Source organism: Narcine bancroftii, chromosome 11 (genome assembly GCF_036971445.1).
Source record: "Narcine bancroftii isolate sNarBan1 chromosome 11, sNarBan1.hap1, whole genome shotgun sequence".
Lineage (NCBI taxonomy): Eukaryota > Metazoa > Chordata > Chondrichthyes > Torpediniformes > Narcinidae > Narcine > Narcine bancroftii.
This window is the reverse complement of record NC_091479.1, coordinates 102,141,550-102,156,759: the sequence shown is the minus strand read 5'-3', so window position 1 is coordinate 102,156,759 and position 15,210 is coordinate 102,141,550. Positions and strand designations below refer to the sequence as shown.

The following is a 15,210-nucleotide window of genomic DNA, read 5'->3' as shown; positions in this document are numbered from 1 at the left end:
TGTTTACCCTGGGGAAAATATTGTAAACGTTTGCTTTATCCTACCTTTCATGATTTTCCCTGTATTCCAGGGAATAATGACCCAGTCTATCCATCCACTTCTTGTAACTAAAGCCCTTGAGTTCTGGCAATGTCCTTGTGAATCTTGAAAGTGGCCATTTAGGTGTACACATACATCTTCCCCGAGTACAAATGGTAGGTTAGCTAGTTCACCAGAACCGCCCATCTTACTCTGTGTGGTCTCACCTACACCTGTACCAGCTGCATCATGAGACCCTACCATTTATATTCGGGGAAGGTGTATGTGTGCAAGATGCATCCTTGATGACCCTGTACTCCTAAATGGCCACTTTCATTATGCACCTGTACCCCCAGGCTTTGTTTTTCAACTCTCTTCAGGGTACTTCCATTCACCATGTAAGCCCTACTTTGATTTGCCATAAATGCAGCACCTTGTACTTACCATGACTAAATTGTTCTTCCTTGGCTCATTTTCTGAACTGATCTAGATCCTGTTGTCAGCCAAGATATCTTTCCTCACTGACCACTGCACCACCAATTTTGGTGTCCTCTGCAGATTTACTATTTGTGTTCACTACATTGCCATTCAAATAGTTGATATAAATAAACAAAATAGCAAAGATCTTGCCATCCTTGCATAATCTGCCATGCATACATCCCCAGACGTGTTTTTTGATAATGGCCTAGTGAAAATTCCATGAATAAGTATTCCCAATGCCTTTGCTAAGTAAACTCAATGGAGAAAATTGGACCCCAAAAAAATCTCTGTCCAGGTATTTATTTCCTGTCTCCTCAAATGTCAATGGTGTACTAACTATCATTATTTAAAAAAAAATTTCATCTTACCATATATTACAGCGTACAAATTGACCTTCAGATAAATCAGGCCTCATTTGCATGGTTTTATCATATATTGGGCATATAAATTGACCCCCCAAAATTGGGCATTGCAGGAACGTAGTTGATATCATGGAGTCTCCAGCAAAACGACAAAAGTATGAACCAAGTCTTAAAAGTAATAGAATTTCTTTCTAATATTCTGGTAGCTTGAAAATTTGTTGGAGGATGGGGTTTTTTTTGGTGATTTGGGTCAGCTTATAAACGGAATCTAAGTTGAGTGGTTTTTTAAATTTGAATTTAAGGTCACATTTTTGTATTTGGCGTATAAGTCGACCCCTGATTTTTTTTAGTACTTTTTGAGGGTTTCAAGACAAGACTTGTATGCCAAAATATACAGTAAGTTAAATGTGATTTCTATTAAGGTTGCAGAAACCCCATTCATATTGTTGTCTATATACGAGAAACATTGGCCAAACGTTTTGGTTCTGAATATCTAGTTGAAGCTTTATTGTTCTATGATTCAAATTTGACGCGAATGAGGGGTAAAACTGTTGAAAAGTTCTTGAAATCAGAGTGGAAAGATGACAGCTCAGATATTCCATCCTTGTGATTAGATCAGAAAGACTTCTGCTAGGCAGCTGTCACCTGGAAGCTGAGTCACACATGTGATTCTTGCTTTAGAATTACTGTATGTGCAATATCAATTGAACATGCAATGTTCTTGAAATTTTATCTTTAGAATTGTCCTTTTAAACAGCTTGTTGATTTCTATTCCATGATCACTTCACCCAGTTAAATGCTAAAATATCAGTGCTGCATGGTACTTGAAATGAGGTTTTATGAAATTGAGCTTTGGATTGGACACAACTAATTTAAAGCAAACTAAAAGGATTGTGTACAATGCTGGCAAATGATTTTCATATTGATTCATTAGAACTGGAATATAAAACTCAGCCTGATCATTTTTCTCCCAATGCAGTATGATGAAGAAGGTGAAGAGGCAGATGATGAGGTGATTTTTTTTATTTCTGTGGGAAGAAATGGTCATGGGGAAGGGGGGTGGGGGATGGGAGGAGAGAAATGAGCAATGCTGTGAATTTGTTGGTCCTAGTTGTAGTAAGCTTGATTTGTCTTTGCTAAATGTCTCGATTTTGTTTCAAGTGGGGAAACATTAGACCACTTTGTCTTTTGTTTTAAGCAGGAAGGGGAGGAAGAAGCAGATGAAGAGAATGACCCGGATTATGATCCGAAGGTGGGTATTTGTTTACTTTCCAAAAAGTCCTTTTTTTTAATTCCAGAGACTTCAATTCTTCGATTTGTAAAAGTCATTCATTATTTTATCCAAACATCTTTTGTGAAGTTCTAATTAACATAATGTTTTGAATAATTTTCTCAAGTTGTCTTTATCCAGCCAAAATTGTGTACAATAGGGTGTCTTTTTGGCACTGAACCTATTGTGAACTGTATTAAACAGCACTCAACACCCACAGTTTAAATTCTTAATTAGTTCAAACTGGTAAGGAGCTGAAAAGACTTAATTTTTTGTTATTTTGCAGTGGTTGAATACAACCATCCAAACATTTTTCCTTGAAAGATGAAGGGGGGAGGGTAGAGGTCTAAATATTCTGGGGAAATGATAGCATTTGGGGAAAAAAAGTATTTGTAAACTTGAATTCCTCCAAGTATTTCTTAATTACAGTTTAATGATTTAATATCTACATTATTTGTACAAAAATGTCAGAATGTATTGAGGGGTTTTTTTTGTTCTGTTTTCTGAGACTTGCATTCTTGGGACAACTTTTTTATTTCCCACTTTTTTTATAAGCACCATTTGATTATAATAAAGGGTGAGGTACTATTAGGAAAAAAAGTCAACAGACGGTACGGTTAGTATAGTGGTCAGCATTAGCAATTGGGACCGGGATTTGAATCCAGTGCTGTCTATAAGGAGTTTGTACGTTCTCCCCGTGTCTGCGTGGGTTTCCTCTGACTGTTCAAAGTGTACTGGGAGTTGTAGGTCATTTGGGCTGCACGGGCTTGTGGGCCATAAGGACCTGTAACCATGCTGTATGTCTAAATTAAAATTTTAAATTTAAATCAGCATGAGACAAAAATCTCATCTATTTGGTGTGAGTGACAAATGTACCTGAAAGTGTAGATGTACAGTATAGAAACAGGCCCTTAAACACTCCAAGTCTTCAAAGACCATAAACACCCATTTTTTTTTAAACTCCCATTTTATTTTCCTCCCACTCCCATCAGTTCCCCTTGCCCACCATTCTACCATTTATGTGCACACCAGGGACAACCTGATAGTTAGACAAAGTTCATATGGTCATAGGATTAAACCCAGTTTACTGGAGCTGTGCAGCTGTCCTGACCTGTACCTGTTGTAGATGTGTTCAGTCTTCATTAGTGACTGTCTGAAAGCTTATTGTGGGTTTCGGGTCAGGCTTATAACAGTTGTCTGGAACTATCTGCTCGCCACACACTTCCTTGTTTGCTGCAAATTAATGAGCAAACATTTCTTTTCAAATATTCATAGAGAATTATTGACATTGGTTTATGCCAGAGAGGGGGCAGATTCCAGTAGTCATTTTTTTGTCAAAAATCACCCTTCATGGGCTAAAACACTGGACAACAGATTTTTCTCAAAAGGTTTGCTTCCTTTAAAAAAATTGGGGATTATGATAGATGACTACAAGCTGGACACAAAAATAATTAAATTCAGATTTTCTGTATCATGAAGGAAGTTGGAGATGCATGAAATTAACTTTTATTGAATATAGCATGTTGAATTGGATAATAATGCTTCCACATTGCATTAGTTCAACTGACCTCAATGTTTTGCAGCTGATTTTCATTTGTACTCAGCATCTGGTGCCTTTCGTGTCAGTATCCAACATTAATTGACCAACATTGATGGATTCCAGTTTCCCTGATACCACTTTCACATGGTCGCAATGTCCTGGTGAAACCTTTTACCCTGATCGGTACTGACTGCACCAAGGTCAGCAAGTGCAAATGAAGAAAATATATTTTCAATGACATGGTTTTGTATACATGAAGTAGATTTAAAATATGACAGGAAAAAATGAAAATGGGTTATATCTAAGTACATGATAAGAAATTTAAGGTGATTTTCACATTCAGCATCCCAAAATACATAAAATACATCTAAAAGTGTTCAGGAAGCAAAATCTTTGTTGTCCAGCATAATCAATATGCACCAAGGGCTACTGAAAACTATGATAACATTTAAATGGTTCCCTCGTGCTCTCTTTATTTTTACAAAGAGAATCGATTTAAAGTACATTTGAAGACATTTTTAAAAATCGTTGTTTTGACAGTGAATAAGGTAGAGAGTTATAAACCATACGCCACAAGTTTCTGGTGATTTTTTTTAAAAATCTAAAATGAAGCTGGCATGTGGAGAATTGTTTGGGTTCAGGACTTGAATCTACTGCGCAAAAAGCTGATGGAAGCAGATTCAGTTTAATTTTCATAAGGAAATTGCATATACGAGGAGTCACGCGATGGAGTAGTGGCCGGACGGTGAACTCCAGCCCTCTCCAGAAAAGTCGGGAAAAACAAGAGAAAACACAAAGGCACAGAAATAAAAGTTACAGAAAAGTGAGTATAAAGGTGGAAAGAAGATGGCGACAAAAAAAGAAAAGTCGAAAGCAACGGTAAGAAGAGAGGAAGAGAAGACAAAGGAGGAAAAAGGTGAAGGCCTTACCTGTCCGAAGAGGCCCGCTGCGGAGAGAGAAACCCGCTCCCTCAGGTCGGTAAATAATGGACTACAAAAATGGCTCGCAGAGCCGAGTAAAAATGCGCAACCGCGCATGCGCGAAGTTTCGCGCATGCGCGATGCGAATGGAAAAAAAACACACCGACGGGAGGGGGGACCAGCTGGGGAGTCGATCTCCACAGCCGGCAACGACAGCTGCAGAACACCTGCAGCAAGAAGAGACCACAGAAGACAACAGAAACAAGAAAGAAGAGGAGGAAAGGGCAACAAAGAAACAACAGATGGCCAACCCAGAGGAAGAAGAAGAGGAAGAGTATGGTGAAATAGAAGAAGAAAAGAAAGGCAAGGTAAAGGATATACTTGCTCTTATTAGAGGATACATGGAATCATTTAAAGAATGGCAAACACAGGAATTTAAGGATTTAAGAAAAAGAATAAACAACACAGAAGAGAAAATAAATAAAATGGAGATGACCTTAACAGAAATGGGAAAGAAAATGGACAAGATGGAAGAGCGGGCAGTAGCAGCAGAAATGGAGGTAGAAGACTTAAAAAAGAAATTGGAGAAATCTAATAAAAAAACTAAAGAGACACAAGAACTACTAGCTCAAAAAATAGATACAATGGAAAACCATAACAGAAGAAATAACATAAAGATAGTGGGCCTTAAGGAAGATGAAGAAGGCAAGAATATGAGGGAGTTTATAAAAGAGTGGATCCCTAAGACCCTAGGATGTCCAGAACTACAGCAAGAATTGGAAATAGAAAGGGCACATAGAGTATTGGCCTCTAAACCACAACCACAACAAAAACCAAGATCTATTGTAGTAAAATTCCTAAGATATACTACAAGAGAAAAGGTACTGGAGAAGACAATGGAAAAAGTAAGAGAGGGCAACAAACCACTGGAGTATAAAGGGCAAAAAATCTTCATTTATCCAGATATAAGTTTTGAACTCCTAAAGAAGAGAAAAGAGTTCAATACAGCAAAGGCGATTTTATGGAAGAAAGGGTATAAATTTATACTAAAGCATCCAGCGGTATTGAAAATATTTATTCCAGGACAACAAAACAGACTATTCTCGGATCCAGAAGAAGCACGAAAATTTGCAGAACAATTACAAAAATAGACTGAGGGAGGAAGACGGGTAATGAGAGTTAAAATGATCACAATTGATATGTATGTGGGTAAAGACAAAAATAGACTGAGGGATGAAGACGGGTAATGAGAGTAAAAATGATCACGATTGATATGTATGCGGGTAAAGAGGTATAAGAGTGAATAGAGACAAGGAGCATACGTGAATGTATCTGTACTTAGAGGAAAATATAGATAGTATAGACAAGAATTAATAAGGGAAGGTAATGGAATAGAGAGAATAAGGAGGGAATTAAAAGAGTGACCTTGGTGACATATGAAAAGTGAAATCTTTTCTGGGGGAGGCGGGGTGGGGGGAAATAGCGGTCACTGCAAAATCAGTTGACGCTTGCGAGTGGATTCGCAAATCCAAATGGAGAGGGGAGATGTGGTTGTCCGACAAGGGATAAAGGACAACTCAGGAGGTGAATGGGAGATTGGGGATAAATAAGATAGAAATAGGAGAATAAGGAAAATGTTGGATGTTGTAGGAATGTTGTCTTATAAAGAGTTGAAAATAAGAAAACAGAAATGGAAAAGGAGGAAAGGTAATGATGGAAAAACGGAAAGAGAAGATAAACAAAATATAAAAGGGCTACGCTGAACTATATGTCTTTAAATATTAATGGAATACATAACCAAATTAAAAGGAATAAACTACCAAATTTAAATGAATAAATGTATTCCATTAGAAAAAATAACATATTGGTTAAGAAATAATATTGAAATATTCGAACAAGTATAGGAGCCTTACATTAAATACAATAGCGAAAACCTACCGGGGACAAACATTACCTAAGTTGATGGAAGGAGAAGGAAAGAAAAGAATGGACTCAGTAGAATTTCTGGTGTAATTTTGTTGAATGACAACATTGTCTGACTGGATTAATGCAACCTAGATTGTATACCTAAAATGGATGAGAGGGGGGGTGGGGGGGTGGTTTGGGAGGAAAGGTGGGGGGGGAGAAAAAGTCACTGTATATGTGTGAAAAAGAAATTGTGTATATCATGGCTAATGTGATTTATGGTGTGAAAAATAAAAAAATTTATAAAAAAAAAAGGAAATTGCATATACAAAAAAAGTGTGGCAATTGAGCAGGGTAGTGTTAGTTGAATAGCTCTCACTAAACTGGCAGGTGTGATGCTGAATGATTCATTCTTTCATATGGAATTTTGCAATTACTGTTAAATATAAAGTTGTACAAGACAAGTCTAGAAATCTCAGGAACACTGAAGAGTAACCTTTTTGCATGTTCAAACATTTGAAATATTTTAGCAAAAGTTGAAATCTATTTTGAGAGTGAAATTGAGAAAATTTTTGGACATAATGTTTTGCATTTAATCTCAGACTGAAGCAGAAATGTTACTATTGATGTCAACTGGTGGCAGATGTGAGTTGATGCTCCCCAAAAATTATAATTCAGATGGAAATGTTCTGCTTGTTAATTTCTAAATGGCTGAGCAGTAAATTTGAGGGTCCATTAATTGAACATTTTTTAGTTTATTACAGCATCACAAAGTAAATCCACAATCATAATGAATGCTGATCTTTTAATTTCCAGCCTACATTTATTTTTATCAAAGAAATCTAACACTAACTTTGAAGATCAATGTGTGCAGGAGGTCAGAATAACATAATTGAATAGTCAAAATGTCTATCACTGGATTAGAAATCCAAGCAGAAATGTATTACATATTTTGAGCTGAGTGTTGAATTCATTGGCCTTTTCTCCTTCATGCCAACATCTCTGACTTTGTTCTAGTTCTTTCTATGAAGATACAATCCTTGTTAGCTCATTAACTACCATCAAATGGGCTTCGTAGGGAAATGAGGGTTATGAGGAAAGGGCAGGTGGGTGGAGCTGAGTCCACTTCTAGACAATGGCTAATAAACGAATGGTGGAGCAGGCTCAATGGGCCAGGTGGTCGACTCCTTTCATGTTCTTATGTAACCAGCTTTTTAATTTATAAATTAATGTGTAGTCATTGTGAGGTTCTAGCCTCTGGACTCCAAACAGTCCCATTTATTTCTGGTAGTGAATGCCTGATTTAGTTTAATTCCTCATGAAGTTCATTTGGTATTTGTCAATAAAAGTATTGGACAAAACAGTTTATGGGTTTCAATTAAAGAACTCCATGAAACCAAGCTATTTTAATTTGGGGGAAATACAGTTCTGTTTAGCAGATTACCTCAATTTTGATAAATGTCGGGTTGGTGGGATGAGTAGAAATCTACACAGAACCTGATCTAGGTTTTTGGATATCACTGATTAATCATCGGATGTGGAGAAATGAGTGTGCAGAATATTTGGTGAGCAGAGTGGTGGAGCTGGTAGTACGATCAACTCGCTGCTCTGATAACTGTGGAGTTTCAGTATTTGCCATGTGACTAGATTTTTGTTAGGTTCAATTTCCTCTTCTGTCCTAATTTTATTTGCCATGTGACTAGATTTTTGTTAGGTTCAGTTTCCTCTTCTGTCCTAAAAATGTGTGGGTGGGTTGATTCGTTGGCTGCTGTTTATTGCATCTAGTATTTAGAGGTAAAATCTTGGAAGGTGCAGGAAGGGGAATTGGTGATTTCTCTTCCCATGCTGAGTTTCTAATTCTAGATTGGATAGCCAAAATTAAGAGGTAGGATAAATTAGTGTCAACTTGGTGTAGAAAGTAGTCAACACTAAGTAAGATTCAGTCATTAAAATCCCAGATTTTTTTTCTGAGATCTTAGTAAAATTAGTTCCTCATGGAATTGTTGCAATAAATTTGATAATTTTTTGGAAAGATTCAACAGTCTGGTTGAATAAAAAGGATGAGGAAGGAAGGGGCAGGAGAACAAGCTCAAGCTAACAGGAAAGAAGTAGTAAGTTTTTTCATTTTTACCCTCCCATCTATATCAACTTATGACCTCTTAGCCCACCTTTTTTATTCAGATATCTACCTGCATTTTACTTGTACTTTGATGAAAAGTTTAGGGCCAAAATGTTGGTTAACCTTTGTGATCTGCTGAGTTTCTTCAGCACTTTTATGTACTTCGTTTAAGTAGATTTCCAATTCCCACTCTTCATTTAAAACAATACTATGGTCGTTTCTATTTTTGATGCCCACATCATAGCAATAACTTCACAATTGCTTTGCCTGCTGAGGTCTTGGTTCTATGTCCTCAAGGAATGCATGCAATTAGAAATTCTCATACTTTATTCACATTAATAACATTTGGGAAGATTCAGCATGGGTTTGCATTGACTAAGGGGAAGAATATAACCTCTATATTGCCAAACTGCAGGGGATTGCGCAATGCAAATTATTTTGAATGGTTCATATAATTTTGTAAATATCCAATCTATTTCCTTTTGAGATTAATTTGTAATTATGATTTAAGTTCACAAGTGGGTGGCCCAGTTAATGTAGTGGTTTAGTGCAGCGTTATTTCAACACCGGCAACTGGGGTTCAAATCCACTACTGTCTATAAAGAGTTTGTATGTTCTCCCCGTCTCTGGTGGGTTTCCTCAGCGTACACCAGTTTCCTCCCTCATTCGAAAGACATGAGGGGTTAGTAGGTTAATTGGCCGCATGGGTGTAGTTGAGAGTTCAGATTGACTGTCAGAGTACATGTACGCCGTCACATACAGCCCTGAGATCCTTTTTCCTGCGGGCCATACAGAATTTTTACTTGCATAATTGGGTGGCGCAGACCAGAAGGGACTGTTAGTGTGATGTGTCTCTAAATGAAATTCAAATTAAATGAATCTATTTGTATATAGTTTAACAAAATTGCTGCGTCCAATGGCTTTGACCATTGAAGCTATGTAGATGTGAGTTACTTAAAATTAATATGGTTTTAATTTAGGATTTGAAAATCTTAACTAGTTTCAAGTCTTGTACTTTGATGTCAGCTGCTCTTTGACTTTTTCATTACTAGGTTTAAATGATGGCTAGAAATCCTACCCCTGGTAGGTAAGGCTTGCTGATCTTTATTATTAATAAATCAACTAACTTATTCTTCATGCTTTTGTCAAGTACTAATTAGAGAATGGCATCTGAATCTGGCTCTTGCTGCAGTAACTTTGAATATTTTGACTGGTTCCTGGTTTTCAATCCAATCTGATATTACTGCAGTGAGAAGTTCCTCACCCACCTTTTTAAAAATCGAGCTGGATATTGTGCGTGCTGTGTATGTTTTTATAGAAGTGATACTGGGTTGATCTGAGTTGATTTGGAAATTGGAAGAATTGAAGAGTTTTTGAGAATTTTATTCTTCCTCTGACTGGCAGTATTTGTGTTCACTTCAAATGTTTACAGTAAAGTTCTTTCATGTGCAAGAGCACACCAAGTTTATCATTACTTTCTTGATGTGTGGTGCTATATACCCTGAGTTGTTTGAGATGGAACGACAGGGCTGAAGGAAAAGTTAATTACTTTGAGAAGAGAAACTGTGAGACAGCTAGTTGGTGAGAACAATATATCAGACATGTCCTTGCCACAGATTCATCTTCAACAATCAGTTGTCCATGATGTAATAAGATCAAACTCACAATCACAATAAGTAAACATGAAGAGTCGGTTTTCAAGACATTCCTGTCTTTTCAAAGCACGATAACACTTTTAATCAAATAATATTGCAACTGCAGTGAGGAACTATATGGTACAGGTACAGTACCCTGTATCTGAAACACTTGGTACCAGGCGTTCAGTTTTTGGGATTTTTCAGATCAAAACCAAAAAAACCCCAAAACAGCACAGTACCACCATCAGTTAAAACAACAAACTACATGAAAATTCACATGAAATAATGTTTAATACGTTTTTTTTTTAAAAAAAACAATCTCTGCCGCTGGTCCCTGACGATGGTCCCCTCTCCTGCCTGGGGGGGAGGGCGATCCTGCCCGGGGGCCCCAAGGCGACTTCTTCCATGTGGATGGCACCGCACATGATGCTAAGGCCTTGGATCCAGCTCCTTTTGCCATCTTGCTGGCCAGAAGCAAAGATTTTTTGTAATTAAACTGATGCCAATAGAGCATCAGAGCCTCACTTAGACAAATAAGATGTTGAATTTTTTTCCACATAACATCATGTCGGCCCTTTTTTTAAAAAAAAGTTCAATTTTTGGAACTTTGGATATGGGGCACTTGACTGTTGTTGAATTGAGAGAACATGGAGGAATTAACTTTTCATTTTATTCAAGAGGCTCCCCACACCCTCTGATGTGAGGCCTCTTCCTCTCCCCCACCCTGTGCGAGGCTACTTGTTCATTTATTTAATGGAAGCATCAGTGTAGTCCGCTGTTCAACTACTGACACACCACCAGGACCATGCATAGTAAAAGATTGCCCATCAGTAATGAAAGTTCTACTGAGCCAGGAACCACTTTTGAGCAGTGAGCACAGATGACAGGACCTAGTACAAGTTATTTTGCATGTAGTGGAGTTTTGGTTTTACTTAAAACTGCAGTTCTGAACTAGTTTCAAACTGCATGTTTATGGAGTCAATAACATGATTTTTTTTCAATGTATGGGACCTGGAATGTTTTACTTTTTGTTCACCCAAGTGTTTTAACTTTTCAACTAATGAAAGTAACATTGGTATAAATGCTGTACGATGGAACCAAAATAAAAGGTGAGATGACGTCAGCCTGAAACTCCTGGTTGGCACATAAATATTGATGTGGAATTTTCAGCCTACTGCACTCAATGTATGGGAAAAATCTGGGTGATAACACAGTTTAATGGAGCTACCCAAGAACAGATTGATGTACGAGAACATTGATCTATAATGCTAGCCTGCTTTCTGCTGACCTGCCTAAAATTTCTGGAACTGAACCAGAACATATAGTGTCATTGTCTTCAGCTTTAAACTCCTGTTATGCCTGATCAGAAAATATGATCTGAATTTCCCTGAACCTTGCTTGTTTTGGATTGACTTAGTGATATTAATTATCTTGCTTAAATTTACATGTTTCAAAATGCAATTACTTTGATCCAAGTCGAATACATGTTCTTTTCCTTTTGTTTAACTTTGACCACACTCCAAGCTTAGCCATAGCGTTCTGTTCTGCTTTGTCCTGGTTGGAATTGTGTGGAAGTTGAACAAATTAAAATGGACCTACTTCCTGGCATGAGATTTTTTATATATACACAACTTGGCCTTTACCCAGAAGTGGCCTTCCTCTTTCCCTTCATTTTATTAAACCGTAAGATCAATGTTCCAAAGAACCTATGATGTGCATGGTGGTGTACATTTTAAAAAGCTGCTTTGTGATGCAGTTTTCCTCACCTGGCTTTTCCTCTTATTGGAAAACCTTGGTCTGTCTCTGAAGAAAAATTATAAGTAATGGTTTCCTGCTTATAATCCATTCCCTCACTTCTCCCCCCTCCCTCCTCCCCCCCCCCCCCCCCCAAGCATTGGAGTGATTACAAAAACTTTATATTAAAAAAAAAAGGGCATTTAGAAAGGTGTGTGAACAGGCAGGGGATGGAAGGATATCAAGTGAAACACAAAATCTGCAGACACTGTGATTGTAGTTAAAAACACCAATTATTAACCATATGTAGGGAGTTGGCATTATGGCTGAGGAAAGGGTCTGTTCCTGTGCTGTACGGTTCTATTAAATCTTTACTGTCACCATTAATTTCTGGAGTGCAGGAATTATTCTAGTATAGGTTCTTGAACTAGTTATAACAGATGAAGGATATTTGTCGTGCTACAGATCTTTCTTCCATGCCTTATCTGATTCTGACAATTCTCATTTTCTTTTCTCTCTCAACAGAAGGATCCAAACCCACCATCTGAGTGCAAACAGCAGTGAAATCTGCTTATGTGGCCTTGAGCAACAACTGCACTGTACTGGCTTACTATAAACTAATAGTTACTTAACAGCCTTATAATGTTTTGTATTTTCTTGGTAGGACAAATTTCAATTAACATTTTTTTGGTTAATCATGAACCCTTGAATCAGCCAGTTCAGAATATGGTTGGTACTTTTGCATTTTTTTTTAATTGGTTGTTCATGGAATGAAGTTTATAAAAGTTCCAGAATTTGTCATTCCAATACAATGGAATTTGGATTCTTCAGAATAACCTTTGTTGGAGCTACCACCAGTGGCTTTTGGGAACAGCAAATGACAGACCAATATTTGTTTAGTAATATCTTGCTGGAGAACAATCAACCAAAGTAATTAACTTTTCCTTCAGCCCTGTCGTCTTGATGTATAAAACCGTGGAAAGATTTGTTTTGTTGCTGGATGAGTGTCATGTGGACTTTCTACCAAATGATAGAAATAAAATTGTGCAACATGTCTGTGGTTATACTGGCTGTGCCTTCATTACTCGTGTTCCTGTAAGACACGTAGTTCCAGTGAATTACCTACTGGGAGACGCATTGAAAAATGTGGTTGGCTCTATTAATGGAGTTGCAGAGTAGTTGATAGGTTTACAATGTCCAACCATCTGTATGTTCATACATTGTTTGCTTAATTATGCTACAGTTTTGTTTGTTTGTTTTAATGTGAGATTGTGAACAACATAGCTTAACCACCACCTGAAAGGTCCTGCTGTACCACTTAGGTTGTGAATAAAAAATAGTAGTATTTTCGGATTTCTTTTTTGTCTAATTTGTGTGGTGTATTTGGTACTTGGACACAACACAATGGTATTTTCTGCTGCCTGGACTCTCATCTGGGAGATGGCACTTTATCGCTGATTGAGGGTCTGAGGCAGTTATTGCTTCAGTTCGCAGAATGTTAACATTTACTGAATCAGCAATTCAATGCTTCGAACCTTACAGCACGGAAACAGGCCCTTCTAACTATTCTTCTGCTTCCTTCCACTGACCAGCACCTACTCCATATCCCATCCATGTCCCTGTCCAAATTCTTTTTAAATGTTAAAATTGAGTCTGCATTCACTTCAGCTGGCTGTTCGTTCAACATTTGAACACTATTGTGTGCTTTACCCCAACGTTCTCCCTAAACTTTTCCCCTTAACCCATGTCCTGTGATTTGTATCTCGCCTAACCCCCCCTCAAAAAACTCAAAAGAATTGTTAAACATGACCGACCACACACAGCCATGTCAAGAATCCCTGACTTGTATATATGATCTAATAGAACACCTTCCAATAACTTGCCTATAATTTTCAGGGTTATTTCTGCAGTCTTTTTTTAAACAACACAACAAATTGAGCTGTCGTCCAATCCTCTGGGAGCTCACAAATGGCTAGGGACATTTTAAATTGATCTGCCAGGGTCCCTACAATTTGATGATTGACTGAAGATGATGATGTTCTCCCCCTGTATGTTCTTGCCTCAGATAGGTAATGATCTCTATGACTAGAGTTGAATAAACTATAGCTATTTCATATAATTTGACTTTAGATCTTTTAAAATTAAAGATGGCAGTCCAATAAAAACTTTTGACAAGACCATAAAGCAGCCATTGCAATTTGATCATTTATTTTGTGAAAAATAAAGGCAGAATTCTGGGAATAAATTAAGTAATAAGCTGCTGTACATTTCAGTGAAAAGACATGCAAAGATTTACATGTGTAAGGATCGTATTATTAATGTCTGTGTCTTTGCTTCCTGTGTTTAAGCTTGATTTTCCAGTAGTTCAGTTTCACTTGTATGTCATTGCTCAGCTCTGTTTCACCACCAATTTCTTTTGACATTCATACAGCTTCCACGTCAGAAAATTCTGATAGCTGATGAGCAGGAATATTCTCTCAGTTAAATGTTGGGAAGGCGGCAGTCATTCTTTTGACCACTACCTCAAATTCTAGCCTCGGCAACTAACCCTCCCCCTCCTTTGCTATGGTCTGAAATTAAAACTGGTTTGCATTCTGTCTCCCATCTACTCTGGATCTTAGCTTTTGCTTCTGCAGTTCCCAGCTCCCCAAACTCTCACCTGTTGAAGCTTGCTCTATTATGTTCAAAGTTGTCCTCTTGCCTCCTTTATTCCATAAAAAAGAACTTGACAACTTGGCTGTACCTTGACTGGATCTGTTGGAAATCTGAAATGTTGATCCTCAGCATGTCAGGCAGTATATGTGGTGTGAGAATTAGATAACATCCAGTTGACCTTTGATCCTTGTGTAGGGAACCCATTAACATGTTTTTAATGAGGGTTTATTGTCATATCCACGAATACAATGTGTAGGTGCATTGAAATTCTTGCTGCAGCCAAACGTACCAATCTTGAGGCAGCATCTTGCATATATGTTTTATTGAATGGGAAGTTGATGTCCATGATGGACTTGGCCAAGTTTGTCACTTTTTGTGGCCTTTTGCATTCCTGGGTGTTTGATTCCAAATCAGGACTGACCAGTCAGTATACTTTTCAAAGTATACCTGTTGAGTTTGACTGTCAAAACAATATTTTCCCTGAAACCAATTCTCTCCATATTCCCCATTCCTTGGGATGTGGGAGCTGCCCAAACCAACTGATGGAAACTGGTTGCTTTGCCATTTTTA

General features: G+C 37.6%; 1 protein-coding gene across 14 annotated transcripts in view; it reads left to right on the top strand.

Annotated features, from left to right (window-relative positions):
* Positions 1-13,338, top strand: part of nap1l1 (nucleosome assembly protein 1-like 1) — a 62,358-nt gene extending 49,020 nt beyond the window's left edge. For 4 of the 14 annotated variants that reach the window (XM_069904333.1, XM_069904329.1, XM_069904324.1 and 1 more), the window contains exons 13-17: positions 1,840-1,872; positions 2,059-2,112; positions 7,098-7,140; positions 9,667-9,701; positions 12,511-13,338. In XM_069904333.1, the coding sequence (XP_069760434.1) occupies positions 1,840-1,872; positions 2,059-2,112; positions 7,098-7,140; positions 9,667-9,683 (147 nt within the window). In that variant the 3' untranslated portion in view covers positions 9,684-9,701; positions 12,511-13,338. The remainder of the gene's footprint in view (positions 1-1,839; positions 1,873-2,058; positions 2,113-7,097; positions 7,141-9,666; positions 9,702-12,510) is intronic. The other 10 variants (XM_069904331.1, XM_069904326.1, XM_069904325.1 and 7 more) reach the window with 9 other exon arrangements.
* Positions 13,339-15,210: the final 1,872 nt, after the last annotated feature.